The sequence below is a fragment of the Charadrius vociferus genome, unplaced genomic scaffold (genome assembly GCF_000708025.1).
Source record: "Charadrius vociferus isolate BGI_N301 unplaced genomic scaffold, ASM70802v2 scaffold90, whole genome shotgun sequence".
Classification (NCBI taxonomy): domain Eukaryota; kingdom Metazoa; phylum Chordata; class Aves; order Charadriiformes; family Charadriidae; genus Charadrius; species Charadrius vociferus.
The window spans coordinates 3,024,890-3,044,691 of record NW_009647222.1 but is presented as its reverse complement, the minus strand read 5'-3'; the positions used below and the strand labels follow the sequence as shown (position 1 = coordinate 3,044,691).

At 39.7% G+C, this 19,802-nt stretch overlaps 1 protein-coding gene across 1 annotated transcript in view; it reads right to left on the bottom strand.

The window, feature by feature from the left end:
• Positions 1-17,812, bottom strand: part of PTPRO (protein tyrosine phosphatase, receptor type, O) — a 73,997-nt gene extending 56,185 nt beyond the window's left edge. The window contains exons 1-5 of the mRNA XM_009879648.1: positions 17,774-17,812; positions 12,982-13,255; positions 4,232-4,390; positions 2,082-2,234; positions 9-455 (exon numbers count right to left, since the gene is read on the bottom strand). Coding sequence (XP_009877950.1) covers positions 9-455; positions 2,082-2,234; positions 4,232-4,390; positions 12,982-13,021 — 799 coding nt within the window. The 5' untranslated portion in view covers positions 13,022-13,255; positions 17,774-17,812. The remainder of the gene's footprint in view (positions 1-8; positions 456-2,081; positions 2,235-4,231; positions 4,391-12,981; positions 13,256-17,773) is intronic.
• Between the last annotated feature and the right edge of the window lie 1,990 nt (positions 17,813-19,802).

Sequence of the window (19,802 nt, the reverse complement as noted above, 5' to 3'; positions counted from 1 at the left end):
TCTTTTACCTTCCCTTTCAATATTGATATGGAAACCATCAAATGCAGTAGGAGGCTTTGGTGGTAACCAGGTCAGCACCATTTGTACAGGAAGGAAGGAGGGGGGCTCTGGCTTGACTTTTCCAGATGTGTTGACTTCATTGGCCTCATAATCACTGGAAACCGCATTGACAAACTCCTCTTCACCCTCTGATGACGCAGCTTCGTTAGACCACCAGTACGGCTGCGACGTGGTTTCATACTCAGTGCTGTTATAGCGGTAGTCCGGCCAGGCTGCAGATGTGTTCACTACTGGAATGTCAGGTGGGTTGTCAGAAAAATGGCTAAGTTTTTCTTTCCTTATGATTTCTTGTGGTCCCATGAAGGATTCTTCTGCAAAATTCCCACTGTGCTCTTCCCAGTTGTTTCTGTTGATTGGTACAATCTGAACAGAAATGTTTCGAGGTGGGTAAGGAACTAGAAGAGAAGCAAGGGTTAGTTTTTTAATAGGTATGTTCTGTGCATATGTAGTATGTGTTAATTCCCCAGAGAAATACCGTTTGCAGAAAAACAATGCATCTATGGATACTTTGAAATAATTTATTCTTATTAAGATTCTCCCTTCTCTTACACATAGTTATAGCTGAAGTGATTCCAGTAGGATCAAGATGAGCGTAAATTCACAGAAGAATCACGACTCAAGAATACCAGGAAGAAAAGCAGATGTGAAGTCACTGTAAATCAGACTTCAATGCTTTTACAGCAGCAAGGCTACTCGACCGTGACTTTGTAAGAGTGGATCTTCATCTATTTTATTGTGTTGTCCAGAAAGATCTTGATCATCAAAAAAACGCTTTTGTAGAAATGAATTGAAAAACATATGCAAAACTAATAAATGGCATAGCTCATATTTCAAAAGTATGACCTTCACGTTGCTGTAGGGCTTTTCATATGCTTTTAGCAGCCACCTTTAAATTTAATATTTGTGAAAGCTTGATCTTGAGATTTGGTTCTCTAGAAGACAAAATTCAGGCATGCAAAGAAGTTCCTTCAACTTATGCCAGGAGGTGATCACACAGCATTTTGTCTGCCTCACTGTAATTGCTTGTCTGTCTGCCCTTACACACGATTAAGTGCGAGTAGCCTCTGCAAACAATTTTGACCGGCACCTTTTAAGCTGGCACCTTACAACACACTAATCTGTTCACCTCCCCTGCCCCAGCCACGGCCACTAATACAAAACCAGACACTACAATCTCGTTGCAGTTTGTTTGAAGAATGAAGAATGGGAGGGCATCAGGAAAGAAAAATGTGATGCTGGTGGTTGCATTCTTGCGGTTCAATATCTTGATAACTATATTTAGGATCCCTAGGACAGAACTCAGCTGGCATCAGTTGGCTTTGCTCTGTCCAAGGCAATGGACCAACATCCGTGTATTCATCTGAAGATTTGGCCTTTTGATTTTACCACTGGTTCATTTCACTTTGGACCCTGGAAAACGTCTGTGGTCCAACAGATTAAGAGGCAAGTTTTGGGCACCGTCCCAGGGCCAAATTAAATTAGCTCTGGACCCTGAACAAATGCAATTTTCAGCCTTTGCAACTGCTGTCTTGGAAATTAAAAGTTCATGCTTCAGGGCATAAGCTGGCCGCCAAGTAGGGCAACTATGACATTCTTCTTCTCCGTGATAGAAGCCTGCATGATGAGGAAGGCCTTCTCCAACAGTTTAGCCATGATTCAGCACGCAAGGAGACAGACCAATATAGATAGATCAACAGTATGCTCAGTGCGTGGCATATTCTGGTGGCTTAAAAATTAATTCCCAGCACATGGCCAAGCATATCTCAAGAGAAGCAGAATTTCTCTTCTAAAAAGCAAGCTTTGTAACAGAAATGCTCATGCAAATTTCCCTTTGCACTATATTGTACACATAACCCTCTATACTAGCCGCAGCATCCTCCTCCCATGCTCCTGGTCAGGACCAGCTCCTGGGACTGCTCCTACACACAGCCTCCTCTCTGGGGGATCAGTCCCCTCCCCATGGCAGGACCGAAAGCAGACAGACAAACTTGGAGCAAATGAGACATAATCATTTTCTTCACCTGTTCTGTGCTGTTTGGGCTCATGCTGGACCCCGCTGTATTCCACTAGCGTGCTTTTGTTGAAGGTTGCTTCTGATACCAACTGAAATGTGATGTTACTGTAGCATATACCTGGCAGCCAGTGATTGAAAACTGTTTTACCTTTAAAGAAATCTGCAGAAGGTTAAAAAAAAAAAAAGAAGAAAGGAAAAAAATAGGAAAATACATCAAATGTTCACTTTCTGATAATGTAACTGCACATGCTGAACTGGCAGTGTTTCAGATGTTTAAACATTGCTCAGCCTGGTCTGAGACATGAAATTCTAATAATTCAGCTTGCCAACATTTTTCCTGGCTGTCAAAGCCATTTTGCTATAAAAAAAAAAAAAAAAAGCCCAGCACAAGAAACATGAACTACTTTTCACAGGAAAGGGAACTGAATCTGGCAACCTGTTCCACGTGACGCTGAATATCTCAAAGAGCATCTGACAGCTTCTGCAGACCTTTAACTGCTGCACGCAAAAGCCTCCTTGGTCTTTTGCTGACTGAGGCATAACGTTGGAGGTAGATGCTCAAAGGGCCATCCACCATGCAACTGAACGCGAGCCGCGCAACTGAGAGCTGAGCTTACGTCCAACATCGTTACACGTGTGGGCTGAAGAGAAGTTCCTTTGGGCTATTTGGCTAAGGGAAGGAGTGCGCAAGTTGATTAGTGAATCTCTTAATTCAGGTTGACTTTTTTATTAATCAGCAGCTGCAGCTTTACAGCCCCTGGAACCATGTATTAGCTGCAGAAGACAAAAATTACTGATGGTATCCCTTTTGTTCTCTGGAAAGAGGTCACCTATATTTTGTGCTGTGATCCAGCATCTCCCCTCCTAACTTCTGTCACTTTACAGCATTGAAAATGTGATTTCTAGCCCCACTCTGTATTGAAGCCAAGAGACTCCAAAATTTTCTGACCTCCTTCTGGAGGTGCGTATCTCCCTCTGCTGACCTTACAGAGAGCTTACAGTGACCAGACTTCTACACTGGGAGCTTTAGTTCAGTGCCTAAAATTCAATCCAGCACCTACTGGATTGCTTAAAAGCATTTTATAGCCCCTATGCAATGTTAAACCATTGGGATTTCAGGGTCTGCAGAGTACGCGGGTGCCTTTCTCACCTCTTAGGATGCTTTCCATAGGACAGTCCCATTTACATCTTTGAGATAAATTCTATGCTTAAGCTATATTGCAGAAGAAAAGGGAGTTCAGTTATAAACAAATAAAAAAGAAAGCAGAATTTGCTCTTGTTAGACTTTAGATGGTTAGATTGGTTGTTTAAATTGTTTAGAAAGACTGTTTAGATTGTCAGATTGATTGTCTTTGATTAGATTATTTTATGAAAAAAGAAATTTGTAATATGCAGCAGGGTTTATTCGCTCAGGGACAATACTGAAAGCTACAGTAATACACAGTATTACACAGCATAGCACTATTAGCACTGTGCCACTGTACAGTGATACAGAACCACCAGGTTTAAATCCTGCACCAGGAATCAGGTATATTGAATATGTTTCCCAGCTCTGGGGCATGCCAGAGTCTTCCTATCAGTTATTCACCAGAGAGAAAACCTTTGCCAGAGGGAAGGGACTAGGAACTTTTTTAATGCTTTTAGCTGACGCAGAACGTCACCCAGGTATTTCAACAAGCATATCTAGAAAGCAAAACTGTATCTTTGTCCTTCCTACAGAGTTTTGACTTTCCTTCCTTTTTCCTTTTCTTTTGTTTTGGATTGTACAGCAGCAGGGAAGATAAAAAAATGGTGGAAAGTTTTTGGGATTTTAGTGTACATGTTTATTTGGAAGCACCAGAAACTGCGGATCCCTTCCTAGGTTGATTTCAGAACCGATTAAAAAAATCCAGACTACCCAGACTTACTCTAAAATCCAAAAGCAAGGAAGCATCACTAGAACTAGAATGGGAAGCAGGTTTAAATCCAAAGCGAACACTAGCTCAGTTAAAAGACCCACCCCTTACTTCATGATATAAAACTTATTATATAAACAGACACATTACCAGAAATATAAATCATTATAACCAATACGTGCCAAAACCACAACTAAGACCACGGTTTAAAATGTTTCCAGCACAGTTAGCATTAAGTTTTAGTGGAATAGTTTCCTCCTACCTTTGTACAGCATTGTTCGGTAGTCTTTTCCTTCCCAATAGCTTATATTTACCCTGGTAAAAACATTGTACTTCTCTGGGTACTGAATTTCAAACAACACTCCTGTTTCTGGAGATGGTTTGTAATCATAGATAGAAACACTGCTCACAGGAAGGGGTTCTAAAGGATGTACAAATAAAAGGAAAAAAGGAAGAAAGGAGCACATTAATAGGCAAACTGAGTTCTTGACACACATATAACACCAAAGAAACAAATGGTTTTGCTAGGTATGGCACAGGCACTCTTAAATCTACCAGGTGATATCTGGGGCTTCACGGAGGTCTGGGACAAGAAAAAAAGTCCATATTTGCCATAAAAAATAAGGTTGAAACAGCAGTTATTATTTAAGCACCCATGGTCATCACCCCAGAAGGACTTTCATCCTTAATACTTGCCAATCATGTAAAAGTGCCCAGACAAACACAACAAAACACTTGCAATTGCTCAGAACTTCGGCATAAATCTAAATTTTTAAGATTAGCTGAGAACCTTATCAGTGTAACAGCTAAAGGAAGCTACCTGAATGAAATTTTCCTATTTTGACACGTATTCACTTCTTTGTTTCATGGGTAATTACACAGTTCCCATTCCAATCATATCTGAGAGGGCCAATGTCTTCAACGTTTTTATCCACACCAAACTTCTACAAAATATAGCAGTACCATTACAAATATTTTACAGATGAAGAACTGAGGTATGGAGAAGTAAAGTGGTGTACTGGAGGGCACAGGGGAAGCCTGAGCACAGAAAGGAGGTGAGTGCAGAACTGATGATCTATAGTGCTCTGAACTCTGAGCCAGGTGGGATATAAAAAGTAAGAAAAATAGTCTGTGATGTGGCATCTAGACCAGTGTAGTTCTGTTGACTAAGGAAAGCTGTGTCAATTCACTGTAGCTGGGAGTCTGAACTGCTGCTAAGAGAGTCATAGGTCTCCTTCAGTCTCCTTTATCCACCAAAAAAAAAAACCCAAACCCAAAATTTAGCCTTTTTTGGATGCTCTTCTCAGCAAGAAAAAAAAAATGATAGCAACCCAAGTATACATTGGTTAAGAGGGCTGAACAGATATTCAAAACAAGGTTATAGTGTTAGCTGAAATTTGTCATACTAACATTTTTTAATAGAGGCAGTTAATGAACAACACCCTCAGTAGTTATGCCTACATCCTTGTAAGTTTTATCATGTTGATTTAGTTCTTGCAAACTTTAGGGAATAGATTGAAAAATTCAGGCCGTTCATTACCATGGCCTTAGAGGACACGTTTGAGTTCAAAGTTGTGCTGCGGCAGACCCTGGAGAAAAACTAATAGAATATTTTTCCCCAAAGAGCATGGAGTCACAACGAGCAAGAAGAAAGAGTATAGGAAAGGATAGAGCAGTATCAGTTTCAAAAGTGGAATTATCCCATGGAAGGTGGAATAGGTTAATCAAAGACGGAAAAGCAGGACTGCAGTGGAAGTGAAAATTAACTCGCAATTAATAGCACAGTATATTCATCACAGTATTAAGTTTCCAGATGTGAGAAGAAAAACCGACAACTAAGAACAAAAGCCAGAGATGCAAACAGAATCTCTCCCTGAGTCTTAAGAAGAATTCCTGTCGTCATTTTTAACTTTGTCAAAGCATAGGAATGAAACCTTGTGGGATTATTAAACTATTTCTCATGGCAAAGATGCTTCATTAGATTCAGGTAAATATCAGTATATTTGCATGTTAACCACTTATAGACAGAAACTCCCAATCTCACAGATACCAACAGGCAATTCAGTGATGCGATCTGTGAAAATTTTGCTGACAATTGGTAATAGCCTAGAAATAAACAGGAGTAAAGCAGATCATGGGAAACAAAGCCTTATCTTCTTCAGTCCGCTGAGGCTTTTCCCATAGTTTATTCTGAAATAAATAGTTGATCTGACTATCCACATGACCAGAGGGTTCATATCACAGCTCACATAGCACACGATAGTAGTTTAAATGACAACAACAATCTCTAAATAGCACATCTCTTCCATGCAGTCATCTTTCATGTTAGTGGGTGTGCCCTGGGCTTTATTCTGCTATCTCATTCACATCTGAGGTCTCCTTATTTCTGAAAGAATTACTGAAACTTTCTTATGTCAGTGATTAAATTACCCCATTTATTCCTTCCTACAACAAATCAAATAAAGGATGGAAGTTATATTCATTTCTGATCCAAATGATTTTTCCTCCTGATGCTTTGATTTAATTAACCAATAATTGAATTAAGCGGTAATCATCACAGACTCTCTTTCTTGTTGTTATCTTCCGCTTACTATCCTCTCCTTGCTCATGGCTGATGTTAGCAGAGTAGCATGAGTGATATAATGCAATTTAAAGATTCTTCCGTTATCTTACTTCCTTCGGCACCAAATCTTCACATCAAAAGCTATTTGCACACTGTGAAATTAAAAGGACACTCAGCAGACAAAAATCATGTTCTGTTTTTCACTTACTAACTGCTCCTGGGGTTATTAAACTCAAAAAATATGTAAAATGTCACTCTTCGCTATCTATATTTATAATTCAGAGCATAAACAATCTGGTCTTTTTAATTTTACAGATTTCAGTATTTAGGATCCAGCTTTTCACAGAGTACAGTGGTTCTCAAGAAAATAGCCTAAATAAAGTGTAATATAATACTTCAGAAAACTTAGACTTTTATAAACACTCTGTACTACGTTGATGTCTGAAGTCATGTTACAGAAGAGACTTAGAGGATTTCACTGTGCCTCTACTAAAAGCATGTTTAAAGCACATCTTCCTGTACAATCTCTTTATTTTTAGCACAAACCACCACACAGATTATATTAACTGCATGTAGACAAGATTGCAGGATGAAAACCTAAATTTGTCTTTTTTCTTAGTGTCTCAGAATTTGCTGCTCCTATATCAACTGCTTTCCCATTATATCTGTTTATGAGAAATTTACCTCCTCTATGTCTCCTGGACTCCACAGCATTTTGCATTTAGCACACAGCTTGCACTATACAAACATCAAGATAGCACGACAAATGCTGCTAACCTCTTCCTCAAATGCCCTGGAAAATTCTGGATGCTAAATCCTCCATTAGTGCATTCAATGTGTGCCAGACACATTAACATTTGCCATTCAGGAAGAAAAAAAAAAAAAGGTACATTGAAAATAAGTACTATATTCCAGTCAAAATCCATTTTGTTTTAATATTTGGAGATTGGGTCACTCTATAGATTCAATTAATGACTGATTACTGTGGTAGCTTAGATGTAGTATTACACGTGGGTGGTTGAAGTGGTTGAAATGGGACTGAGATCAACTCTCTTGCTTCTCACACTGAAACCCAAATTAACCACAATTTACCCTCATATTGTGACTTTTATAAAAAAAGAAGCCCCAATAGTGGAGTGACCTAACTCCCATGGGTAATCCCCTTTATTCACAAGAAGAAGTTGTGAGCTACATAACTTTCCCCCAGCATGACACTGGGGAGACACTAGATTTCCATATCTATATAGTTACTGGGAGTAAGTCACAGCCTGGGTAAAGCTTCCATTACTCTATAAACCTCAGGAATCATTTTATCTCTCGCTAAAATTCAACCATTTTTGAGATTAAACAGCTGCTGTTTAGTACTTTAGGAACATAATATTCAACTTTATGATATGTAATAGAGGATACTATGCGCAATTGCTTATGAAAGGGGAATGTAAGTGAAAGTAGTATCTGAGCAATGACGGTGTATACTGCAATTTCTAGATGCCCACATAACATGACTAATAAAAAGACAATACAAACTTAAAAATAATGTTGTCACAAGAACAAAGGTGCATCTGTTGTTCTGGAAAAGTTTTGAGCCAATACTTTAAAACAGCCTTCCAATGGAAATTATGGCAGGAAAAAATACTCATATGCTTGCAGCTCTTTTTGTTTCTTTGATTCTGATGGAGGGCTTTTTCACCTTAAAAAGGGGATAACACGATTTGTTTGCTGGGGAGAGCTGAGTACTAATGGATCTAGATGTTCTTCTGAGTTACGTTTCAAAATTAGGGCTGCCACAGATAACCAGCCTTTTAAAGAAGTGCCATGTCATCCTTTAAGAAAGAAAAGTACAAAAGACTTAAGTTTTACATTTCATGGGAAAAAAAACTCTGAAGCTCCTACTTCAACAGCTCTGATCCATTAATGAGCCAGAGGAAAGGATTCGACCTGCTGAATCACTTCCTGCAGCATCTGGCACAATGACAACCAAGCAATAACGAGGTCTAATGCCAATTACTTTCTGCGACCTGAAGAGATCAGAGTCCCAGGCAGCGGGCCCACTGCTCTCTTGAGGAGAATATTTTTTGTAGAAGACACAGAGGCAGAAGTCTCCCTAAAGGGAATACATTTTACAGTGATTTATGTAAGGAATCATCGGCTTTTGAAACAATGAGACATTTAGCACTCAAAACTCCTAATCACAAGCTAAAATAAGTCAGGCAAAGCTGCTCTTGATTACCATCAGAGATCCTGAGATCCTGATTTCTCCAATTCCCAGCAGAGATACATTATTCCTGCAGCACACAATAGCTTTGCAATGTACTGCTCTTCCCATTCCTTCAAATGTACAAACATTTCTTCCTTCTCAACAAAAATTGAGAGTGAATTTGAAAAAAGAAAAAGGCTCTATGGGTATGTGTCACCCTGGAAAGAATAAAACAAGGCTTCAAGCTGGGAAAATGGAGAATGAGTGAGAATTTCAGTCATTGATTTTACATCCATGTTCTTTATTTATCTCATAGACTATGTTAAAAAAAATTAGTATTAAGGTGGAACTTTCTTTCAAATATTGCAAAGCACTAAATTAAGTATCTAAATTCTGCGGTTACTTCACTCCTGTTGAAAAGCCAAAATGCCAAGAGCAGAAGAAAGCAAGCTTGAAATAATTGTGTTAAATACCAGAACCACTTCTAACTTTGCCCAGACTGAAAACTGGACGGAAGGTCATTTTGATAGCCACAGCACAATTGCACTCACAGGAATCTGGCCAGGACGGCAAGACTCACACACCTGTTCTTGGGAAAACCATCACAGGGATCTTTAATAATAAGTGGTTGGGGTTTCAGTTTTCCTCCTTCAGTGAAGTACTGAGCCCAATTCGCTGAACAGAGCTTTGCTACAGAATCAGAAGAAAAAGTGCTATTTTGTGCTCAAATTTTATTTTACAGGTTTCCTAGCTAAGAGTTGAACGCACCCTGTTCATCTTATCCTTCTAACATCCCAGCTCAGGAAGCAATGCAAGGATGTGGCTGTGCTTAAGCTGCCAAAACCCTTGGGCTCCAAGAAAAAATATTGCAACAAATAGCTCATACTTCACATTACAGCAATCTGGACTACAGAAGCCAAACAAGGATACTATAGTTTGTGGTGTTTTGATTAACATAAGAAAGCCCTGAAATGATTCCAATCAGAGACATGCAGAAAATAAACTGTTCAGTCTTGCAGAGAAGGCCCAAATTAACAACAGAAGTCTCAAACAGTAGCATACATATATGCATATACATATATTTAGATAATGTTAAGATATTTTATGTTTTTATATGTACATATTTATGCACACGTATATTTCTATGTATTTATATTTACACATATATAATTAGATATGCATATGTACAATATATAAAAAATATACTTTGTTAGCTTTTAAATAATCTTTATCTTGAGGAATCTTTTTCTTCTGGACAGAAATCTTTGAGGGGTAAAACAAAATCTCTGATTTAAGTGGGATGCAGTTCCAAGCTGTGAAGGGACATACCTTTTTCTTGCCAATATGCTGAGAAGCAGCACATCGCTGAGGGATGTGGATAGGAAAAAGGAAATGTCATCAAGATATACCACCGGAAAGCTGAGGTATTTCATGACTCTCACTGAATTTTTAAGTAGGCAAACTCTTTGAAGGACCTTGCTCTCATTTTGACATGCACAATTTGGATACACGCTGCTTTGTGTGAAACTCAGATCTCCAGCATATGGCCAAGCTGAAAGACTACATCTCCCCGCACTGACTCCTTTGCAGACATCAGGAGATCCCAGAAAACTATTGTGAAATATTGAAATACAGGCTTGGGAATAACCACGTTGGCATCACTGGCTATCCTGCTTGATTTATCTTGTGGCAGCCTAATGAATGGGGCCATTCTGCAACTGGTAAAGCTCTCCTGATACCAATGAAATTAGAGCAAGAATTAATTTGGTCCTGGAAGCTAGTTGCAGTGTGTCATTTTTTCATGTGTAAGATATAGATGGAATAAATTAAATAGTTATATGTCTTTGCATGGTTAAAATAAACTAAGGATGTTAAACAGGCAGAAAGAGCATATGGCATGAAGAAAAATGTGAATCTCTCCTAATTATTGTCTGCCCAAAAAATCAAGTTAATTAATAGTCAGAAAATGATGTAAAACAGGCAGTGGACAATACCGTGAAAAGGAAGAATTAAAATAAGAAAATAAAACCCAGTTATCATCTAATGCAGTTTTGCAGGAGAAGCCAATGGTCACTACATGAGTTTTATGACCTCTTCCCAAAAGCACCGTACTGAAATACACCTTAAAAAGCCCAGCCTGCTATGCTGTCTTTTCATTCCAAATTTACTGTCATTCCTGTAGCCTTGTGCAAAAAAAAATGAGCTAGGTTAGTAGCTGAGGCTGCTACATGAGGTGCTACACTCACCAGTCTGCCTAACAGAAAATAGCAGGAGCGAGCCTGGGCTCCCCTGCGAAGCTCACAATTCACAGCACGCTTTTAGTGCTCGGCACAGCATCCTTCAACACTGCCTGTAAAAATGCCCTTTCTTCTCCATGAACCAGGCTGACCTTCTGTCGAGGCAAAACCAGTGAAATTCGCCGTTCCCCTCTTTTTACACGAGTTCCTCAAGCAGCACGGGCCCACTGCCAGAATCGCTGGTCCTTCCAAGGTCTGGGTGAGCAGCAGAGGCCACAGCGGGAAACCCTGAGATGCTGCCAGCGCACCCGCATAAGACAGGTGGCGAAAAGGGGTGGGCTCCTTTCTGTCGGAAAGGACACCGTCAAGCCTTGGAGGAGTGAGAGCAACACGGGCTGTGCCCCTTGGAGCCGCCAGGCTCATGCTCTTTCAGGAACACCTTGTGGAAACCCCCTGAGCCAGAAATGGGAAGGTCTGGGGCTGGCTTTGATGGGCTGAGTGACACCAACTCCCTCCTTCCTTCAGAGATCCCCTGCACCAGAGCGTGTGCTCCATCTGCCACCTGCATCACACCTTCCCTTGCTGCCAGTGACCCTCGTGGGCTCTGGAAATCAAACGGCAAAGGGCGCTGCTGCGTGACCGCACGTGCAGCATTCAAAACCCAATGGAAATGCATGGTGATGCTTTTTTTTTTTTTCCCCAGTTGTATATGACACCTGATGCTTCCATTACTTTATTTTAAGAAACCAAACAAACCATAAAATAGGAAATTGGATTAGAATTATTATTTGGTCTGCGAGGTTAAAGCAGTCAAAGAAAAGGAAATTCAGGCTGCCTACAAACCCTTAAATTGTCCGCTACACTTAGATGTTCTTGCACATATGCCTTATAAAAGACTTGCATTACCCAACTCCATGATATTTTTCCCATGGAACCCCTTCGTAGTTGTCCTCATCAGAGCACAACTTGTGCACACAAGGGAAGGCTGAAGATGATGCAAAATCTGGTTACTCCTGAGTTTCAAGCACCTCAGTAACATATGAGGCTACTGCAATATGCTTTGAATCTTATTACAGTGGATGGCATTCCTCATTGACAGAATAATATAAGTACACAAAATCATAACCATGCCTCATCTGCAAGCAAACTAAAACTGTCCATAGATTTTAATGTGCCATTTAGCCAAAAGAAAAAAAAATCTGGAAATTGTTTTTGCCCCATCCAAATAATTTTTTTGTCTGTCTTTTCTTGAATCTGTCTTCCAGATGAAGAAATCATTTTATATTCCACAAATTGTTTTCAGGTTGGCACATGGAAACAGTTCTGCAGTAACAGCAGAGCCAAAAATAGAGCAGGAATCACACAGAAATCTGTGGTGCTTCACATAATGACAGAGCAAACAAAATCACACCTCTTCCCCAGGATCAATGCACCTGCAGTTAGTAAGAGAGACACTACTACAAATAGGGTCTCCATCACAAAAACCTTCAGCTGTACTGGCAGAAACACGTGGTGGCTACTATCTGTTTTCTAGCTTTAGTACTGCTTCAATATATTAGCAATAAAAGAACATTGTTATAGCATTTAAAACAGAATGTACCTCACCATGTAACAGGAGTCCTCACACTGAAATGTCACTCAACACTTTTTGTGCCTTTTACTAGATTTTTGGAACTCCTGGTTCAAAGAGTTTAGGATGAACATCTAGACAGGAGGTTCATCCATCACTTATTTCAATATGTTAAATCTGATTGGGCAGTGTTCAGGAAGGGTCGCCCGGGGGAAACCCACAGCTGTCCATTTCTTCTTGCCCAGACCTTGTGAATTTTCACTCACAAGCATTCTCAACACATATTTCCAACTGTTCTCACACGGGGATTCATCCTACACACAAGGACAGCCTATTGAAAACAAAAAACCCACCCCAACCTTCTCCACAAGAAGGACTTCTGAGGGAAAAAAACACACACACAAAGAGAAGAAACAGAAGAAAAAACGAATAAGGTGTTACTTACTGGTTAACACAGTGATTGATCTTGCTGACTTGGAAACCATATTTGAGTTCACTACCAACAGAGTTACTATGTAATATAGGCCATGGTATTTGGCATTAAAAACCACAGGGGCAGGTAAAGTGCTATTGAATTCTTCGAACTGGAAAAAGTAGTTCTTGGATTCTCCAGCTATCTTCACAACATATACAGAGGATGAGCTCACCACATCAGATGCTTCCAGGGAGACAATGATACAATTGTCTTCTCGGACAGTAACATGGAAAGGTTCTGCATTCTACAAGACAAGAATAAAAACTTTTCTGAAGTAAAATCTATTAATTCACTTTTACCCCTTTCCCATGGTATTCATTGGATACTCATGTTATATTTGTGATAAAGTTACGTTTCATATTCTGCAAGACAGTTAACATCAAACCCTAGCAATTTTTTCAGAATACAATTCACAGTCAGCCAAAGTCCACAGGCATCTGATTATCAGGCCAGTCTCTCTGCAGTGGAGGCTGGTTCCTGCTGGGTGCTTTCTGATGCTCTGGCTACTCCATCCCTTCCATCCCGAGGAACAAAGCCTCCGCCTTTCTTTCCTGACAGAAGGTGGAGTACAGCAGAAGGAGGATGAGATTAAAAAGGGTATCAGGGGCAAGAGGATTTCCAATAAAGCCATGAAGTGTAAGTCATTGAAATCCCCCCCCAAAAGAAATTATTAAATCAAAACTCTTTTATCTTGCAGAAACAGGATCACATATTCTTCAATGCAGTATATTCTGAAAGCCTGCAACTGAAGAATGATTTTTGGCACCGACTAAGCTTTTCCAAATGTGCCCATTCCAGCGAGTACCAGTTGATAAGCAGCTCTTAGCACTACGTCCATGGCTTTAGTTGGCACTTTTCATTTCCTAAGCTACACTATTTCATTTTCAACATTTCTTTTATTAGTTGTAGAGAGAAAGGAGCAATTTAACCTTGTTTTCATATATCATGAGCATGTTAAGTCATTGCCAGCTGAAAACACTTTCCTTTTTTATTAATTGCAAACCAGCTGTCAGCAAGAAGCACTTGTTCTCTACAGGAATTTCAAAACAGATTCATGGTAATTAATGAGAAAGGAAAGTTCAAGCTTTAATCAAGAGTTGCCTTTTTGTTTATTAGGCCATGATGTTGCTTAGAAATTCTTTACCCCCAGTGAAAACTGTAATTTCTGATATTTTCAATTCCCAACTCCATGGTACCCTTTTCTCCTTCATATTTCACAGGCTGAGAGCTCTATTTGGAGGGCAGGGTGGGCAACCATGGCTAGTTTGCAAGTTACGCACTCAGTCATGTTGTTCCTGTACCAAAGAGCTAGACACCTCCTTCAGAGAGTAATTCTAGAAGCTTGGCTACCTTCTGTCTTCTTGTAGTTTTGTTTAGTGGGGATTCTTCCATGAGAGTAATCTTTTTTGGATCTATGCTGCAGGAGCCAGGCTCCCTATTTGGAATTCACACATATGGTGTTGCCAACTGCTGGTACTCAAAAACACCAAAAAAAACCCCCCAAGAACAAAGAATTGTAAGATTTTACATAACAGTAGTTTGCCTTCACGTATATTTATGCTTTTATCACTGGGCTTTGAGATTTCACAGTGTATCTAAGGTCATATCACCCTATAGGCAAAACTATAAGCTTGAGAAGAAAGGACCTAAGCAAACCCACTCATCTGACCCAACATGAGAACAAGGTAACAAATATACAATAAGTCCAGCCCAAACAGGATAACCAGTCTAGACAGCTTCAAGCCTGAGATTAAAAACAGAGGCAACGCAACTTCAGCTGCTGATTTGAGGTTTGCTTTGATTCGCCTTTTAAAAAATGACTTTTAAGTTGCTAAAATGATACAAGCCAATGTTATCAATGGATGAATACTTTGGTGTGGAATTCTGGGTAATTTTTCACAGATGGCAGAGCAATTGCTCCAAAAGGTTTACAATATAAGACTACAGTTATGCAAAAGCTTCCATGTGTTTTCCTTAGCCTCAGCTGAATTCAACAGGCTTACCCTTGAGTAGATGAAAATACCACATTTCAAGTTGTTTGTATTATGCCTTAAATCCTCATCCAGCATTTGGATCCACACAGATTCAAACCTTTAACTGTTTAGATCTCGTCAAAAACAAGTAGCGTTTCTCTTATCCTTCTTCCTCCCCGTTCTCCCCGCACTAACGAAATGTGGAATGATTCCTACTTCGGCTCTCCTGATGTGGGCAGACAGGAGAAGGAAGGCATCAACAGACTGGCTTTCCAGAAGCACGTGCGCTATTGTATCACAGAAAGCGTGGTTGTCTTCCAAGTCCAACCAAGGAAAAACAGACCTGATTTCTACATATGAAGTGGATGTATAATCCCATAGGTTAGAGAGTCAATGGGTTTTGACATTCCATAGACTTGTGTTTGAATGCTTGACGAGAGGAAAGAGAACAGTGTTATCTCTAAAATTACTCTAGCCTTCCTTTGGCTTTGCTGCTGAATGGCACGGTACTAACTCAACGTGCCTACCTTGCTATGAAGAGACACAGACAAAAGAGCCCAACAAATTTATACGTGCCAACAAAGGGTTCAAAGCAAGTTCCTTGTGTTTGGTGGTATTATAAATCATTTGTGATGTTAATCAAGTACAGCTGGAAATTAAGTATATAATTGCAGAGTTATAGACATTCACAGGATATAATTAGATGCTTTCAGAGACTGCTCATATGGGGTGTGATTTTATTCTTTTATTCTTTGATACTTCCATAGGTATTGTATTAACTATGTTAAACACCATACTTTCATTTTTCCCCTCGCAATGTTTTCCTGAATTCACAGCAAGTACCATTCAGGAAACGATCCACTAACCTTCTTCAATAGTTCTCACGCAATTAGAATAACATGCCTCTGCTAGCTAAATACATAGAAACCTCTCAGGCATATGCTATTGTTACCTATGGCAACACCTAATTGGGGAAAATAACCTTTTCTGAGTCCTTTATCTCCTAAGCATGTGGGGATGGTGAAATTATATCCTCCCTCCTTCGTGTGCCTGTGTCCAGATGCTTTTGAACCACCGCTGCCATGATGCACCAGCATTTTTTGAGTGACATCTCTTTAGTAGCTGTGTGGCTCATCCATCCCACGCCTGCGCCCACCTGCATAATGCATCACTCCCTTGAGTGGTACCTATTCTTTTCAGTGATTATGTGTCCCTCTTCCACACACCTGTACATGCCCAGGTTTTTAAACTGCTGCATGCACGGGACACATGGTTTGTGGGAGGCATCTGTTGTTTATTATCCATTGGCTCCTGAAATAATTTTTATCCTTTCATTTCAGCTCTAAGGTTTGGTTTATAGAATGAAGCGGCAGATAAGGGATGAATAAAAAGGCTTGGCAATTAACATGTCATAAGAGGACATCAATTATCTCCTTTGGGATATGGATTTCATTTTGGGAGTGTTTTAAAAGAACAGACCATTCTGGTCACCCTGTTCACGTTGTGCAAGGTGAGGGTTACCAGCCAGCACCAGGCTTGTGATTTTGGGAAGGTAGCTAGGGACAAACCTGATTATTTTTTCTAAACACCACTGGAAGTGACAAACATGCCCCACTTAACTAGATTGTAATGCCAGTGTGTCTTAGGACTGACAGCATCAGTATGGTAAATACACATTTCATTACTTCTGGTCAGCTACCTCCAGGATTTAATTTGCTGGTGTCACAGCTTGAGCGGCTGTTTCATGCCTGTGGGGAAATTTGGCAGGGCTTGTGCATTCAGAACCAAATGATTAGCTCCAACTTCCTTCCTAGTTTATTATTACAAGCTCGTGCCACGCTAAAGCACTTAGGAAAAAAAAAAAAAAAAGAGGGGGGGAGTAAATCCCACAATGTGATGCCTGTTCACAGTCATTTCCAGTGCAGGGATGAGTCATGCTAGTGGAATTTCCAGCCAATAGCCAGGTCCCAATTAAAATAAAAAGGGGGTGGGAAGGCAAGGAGATATACAACATGTCAAACAAACAATATTCAAAGAGTAATAGGAAAATAAATGGCGTGCAACAGAGCTCAGAGTTCTCTCTTCAGAAACCTATATCCTCACTTTATTCCCTTATAACAATATGAGTTTTTCACACGAGGAAGAGATCAAAGTTGCAAAACAGCTACTAATTTTATGTACTTTAGCTTTTGAATGTCTCACATGGAAACACATCAGGCCAGGACCCAATTATCAGCAGTGCCAGTAGTTACATGTTCTGCTGACTTAAGGAGGAGCTGGGGATGCTCTGCAAAATTAAAGTACTGGTACCTGCATCATGTTATTTAATGCTAGACAAGTGGAACTAAGACCCTGAACAAATCTAACTTATGTCAACTCTTATAGAGTCATTCCCGAACATAACAGTTTTCAAAGTGGGTAACTGAAATCCCACTGCAGGAGTAAATTTTGAAGCTATGAGATGTACTTCTTAGGCCATAAGTACCATTATGATCACCTACTATATAATGGTGGTCAAAAATAACAGCAATGCAGGTATTACAAGACAACACCGAACACTGTATCCAGACCTCCTGGATGAAATACTGGCTGGTTTTGTGAGTGATTCTACTATACTCAGATATATTTTTTTCCTGTGACCAATAATGCTAATTTCATTCTAAATGACACAATGACTCATGCTCACCAAGCCTCATCTTACTTAATTTTAGGTACTTAATGGAATGACTGAAAGCCAAGATGACCTTTTCAGATAGAGCATCTTTGGATTCATCTGAGATCTGAATTACTTTTGAAAGTGCACTGAACAGCCAAAGGGTCTGCGCTCCTGGCCCGGCAAAATTCCCGCAGTCCTCTGTTACCGAGAGCAGTGAGTCCAAACCTTTTAACAAAGATAGGGCTGGGATCCAGATTTCAGGATCTTGGCCTCTGTACCCTTGCAGGTGCCCTTGAAGTGTTACCTCCACAGGCAGCACGTAAGAAATTTCATAGAATAAATAGTATTGCAAAGCATGCATAAAATTCACATCACAGTAGTTCTCCACCAGCTTCCTAATGTAAGCTTTTCCTCTGAGGGTGACAAACGATACTGAAGAACAATTACAATAAAAATGGTAAACATTCATTTTATTCAGAAAGTAGAACCTTACGTCCAATAAATCTACTACACCCTTCTTGGAAATTTATTGCTTCATTTGAGTCATCGTGCAGGGAAGAGAATAAAAATCTGGCCTATTGAAACTGTTTTAGTCATTTACCATATTTTGTAAAAGTCTCTCTCTCTCTGCAGGCTAGAGACTTCACAGTTTTGGGATGATCTCAGATACCTTCCAATCCTTTATAGTTAGAAAAAAGAGGGGTCCCTGAAACTCCCTTCTGTTGTGATGTGAAATCACCATCCAGAACAGGCAACGTACTCTGCTTTCAAACAACTTAGCTGTTTTGAAGTACGAATTAATACTTAAATCTTTCCTTTATATGACTCTTCAGGTTCTCACCTTGCTTCCATCATTCCTTCATCATCTACCTGGCTCAGCCCAATACTGTATCTTTCTTATTTTCACAGCTCCCTGATCATACTTTCATATTCTTCACAGAGTACTTTCTGCTAACTGTTGCAACATCAAACTCTACACTATGTTTCTTTTCCAGGCTCTTTACTCTTGTCTCAAAGGCTCTCAATGGAAACCATTTCATATGACTGAAACAGATGTGGTTTCACAAAAAGATGAGAGCAGTCTCAGAAAAAGCAGTTCCCATAGCCATGACCTGAGAAAGATCCTCTCCGAGTGCAGATAAGGACTGGGTGGAAAATACCCCACATCAAGGCTTCTTTGGAATTGTTAGCTATCATTATTAGATCCTATAGTTCTAACAAAAAAAAGGCAAAGTCACCCTTATAGAACCTAGGGAAGAAAGTACGTCCTGAACTTTCCTCATGTTCCAGTGAATTCTGGAGTAGGCACAGACCTGATGAGTGTTGACATCAAGAGGCAAGGATTGTTTGAAATGGCCTTCAAGGGCGTGAACAAAAACGTTACAGGTTTGTACTAAAAATGTAAAGACTTGTTACAAAAATGTAGAGACTTCTTGAAAATAAGGATATTTATTCCTGGGGCTTTTGTTTTTATCTACACTTCTCCACAGGTTGTGCAGAGAACTTCCCTTAATAAATACCCCTTGGAAAAAATACTCCATGGGAGAAATAGAAACCCTTAGCTTCAAGATTTTTCATGCATAAAGGAATATTCTAAGAAGTGAAAAGATAGCAAAAGCAGCAGTTCTCAATAATTTATGATGTTTGATTCAGGTTAACACACCATTTCTGGCATTCTGCTCTATGAATATTGTCCTCAGCACTGCTGCTATTCTCAGTCTTAAAAAGCCAGTAATAACAATCTGCTAGTAATATTTTATAAATAAGCTTCAGCATTTCTTTGGTCAGGGAGACAGTTTTAAAGGGACAGGTATTTCTTCCCCTGTCTGTACATGAATGCAGAATATAAGGGTGGTTTTTTTAAGCAAATGACAATACGGTAGGTAAAGTCCATCATGTTTTGCTACCATTCTAAATTTAATAATCTGGAAGGAAATCTTTCTTGACACTATCAACAGCTATTACAATAGCATTGGGTAAATGTCAGAATGTTAAATATGTGTAAATGAAATGTTTGAACTCAGTAAGGCTAATATCTTTTATGTATCACCTTGTTAGCATATCCAGTGTTTAATAAATTATTGCTAAATATATAGTTCTAGCCCATCTTTCTAATGCAAACTGGAGAGGGCAAAACCCAAGCACTGTGATCCAGAGACCTT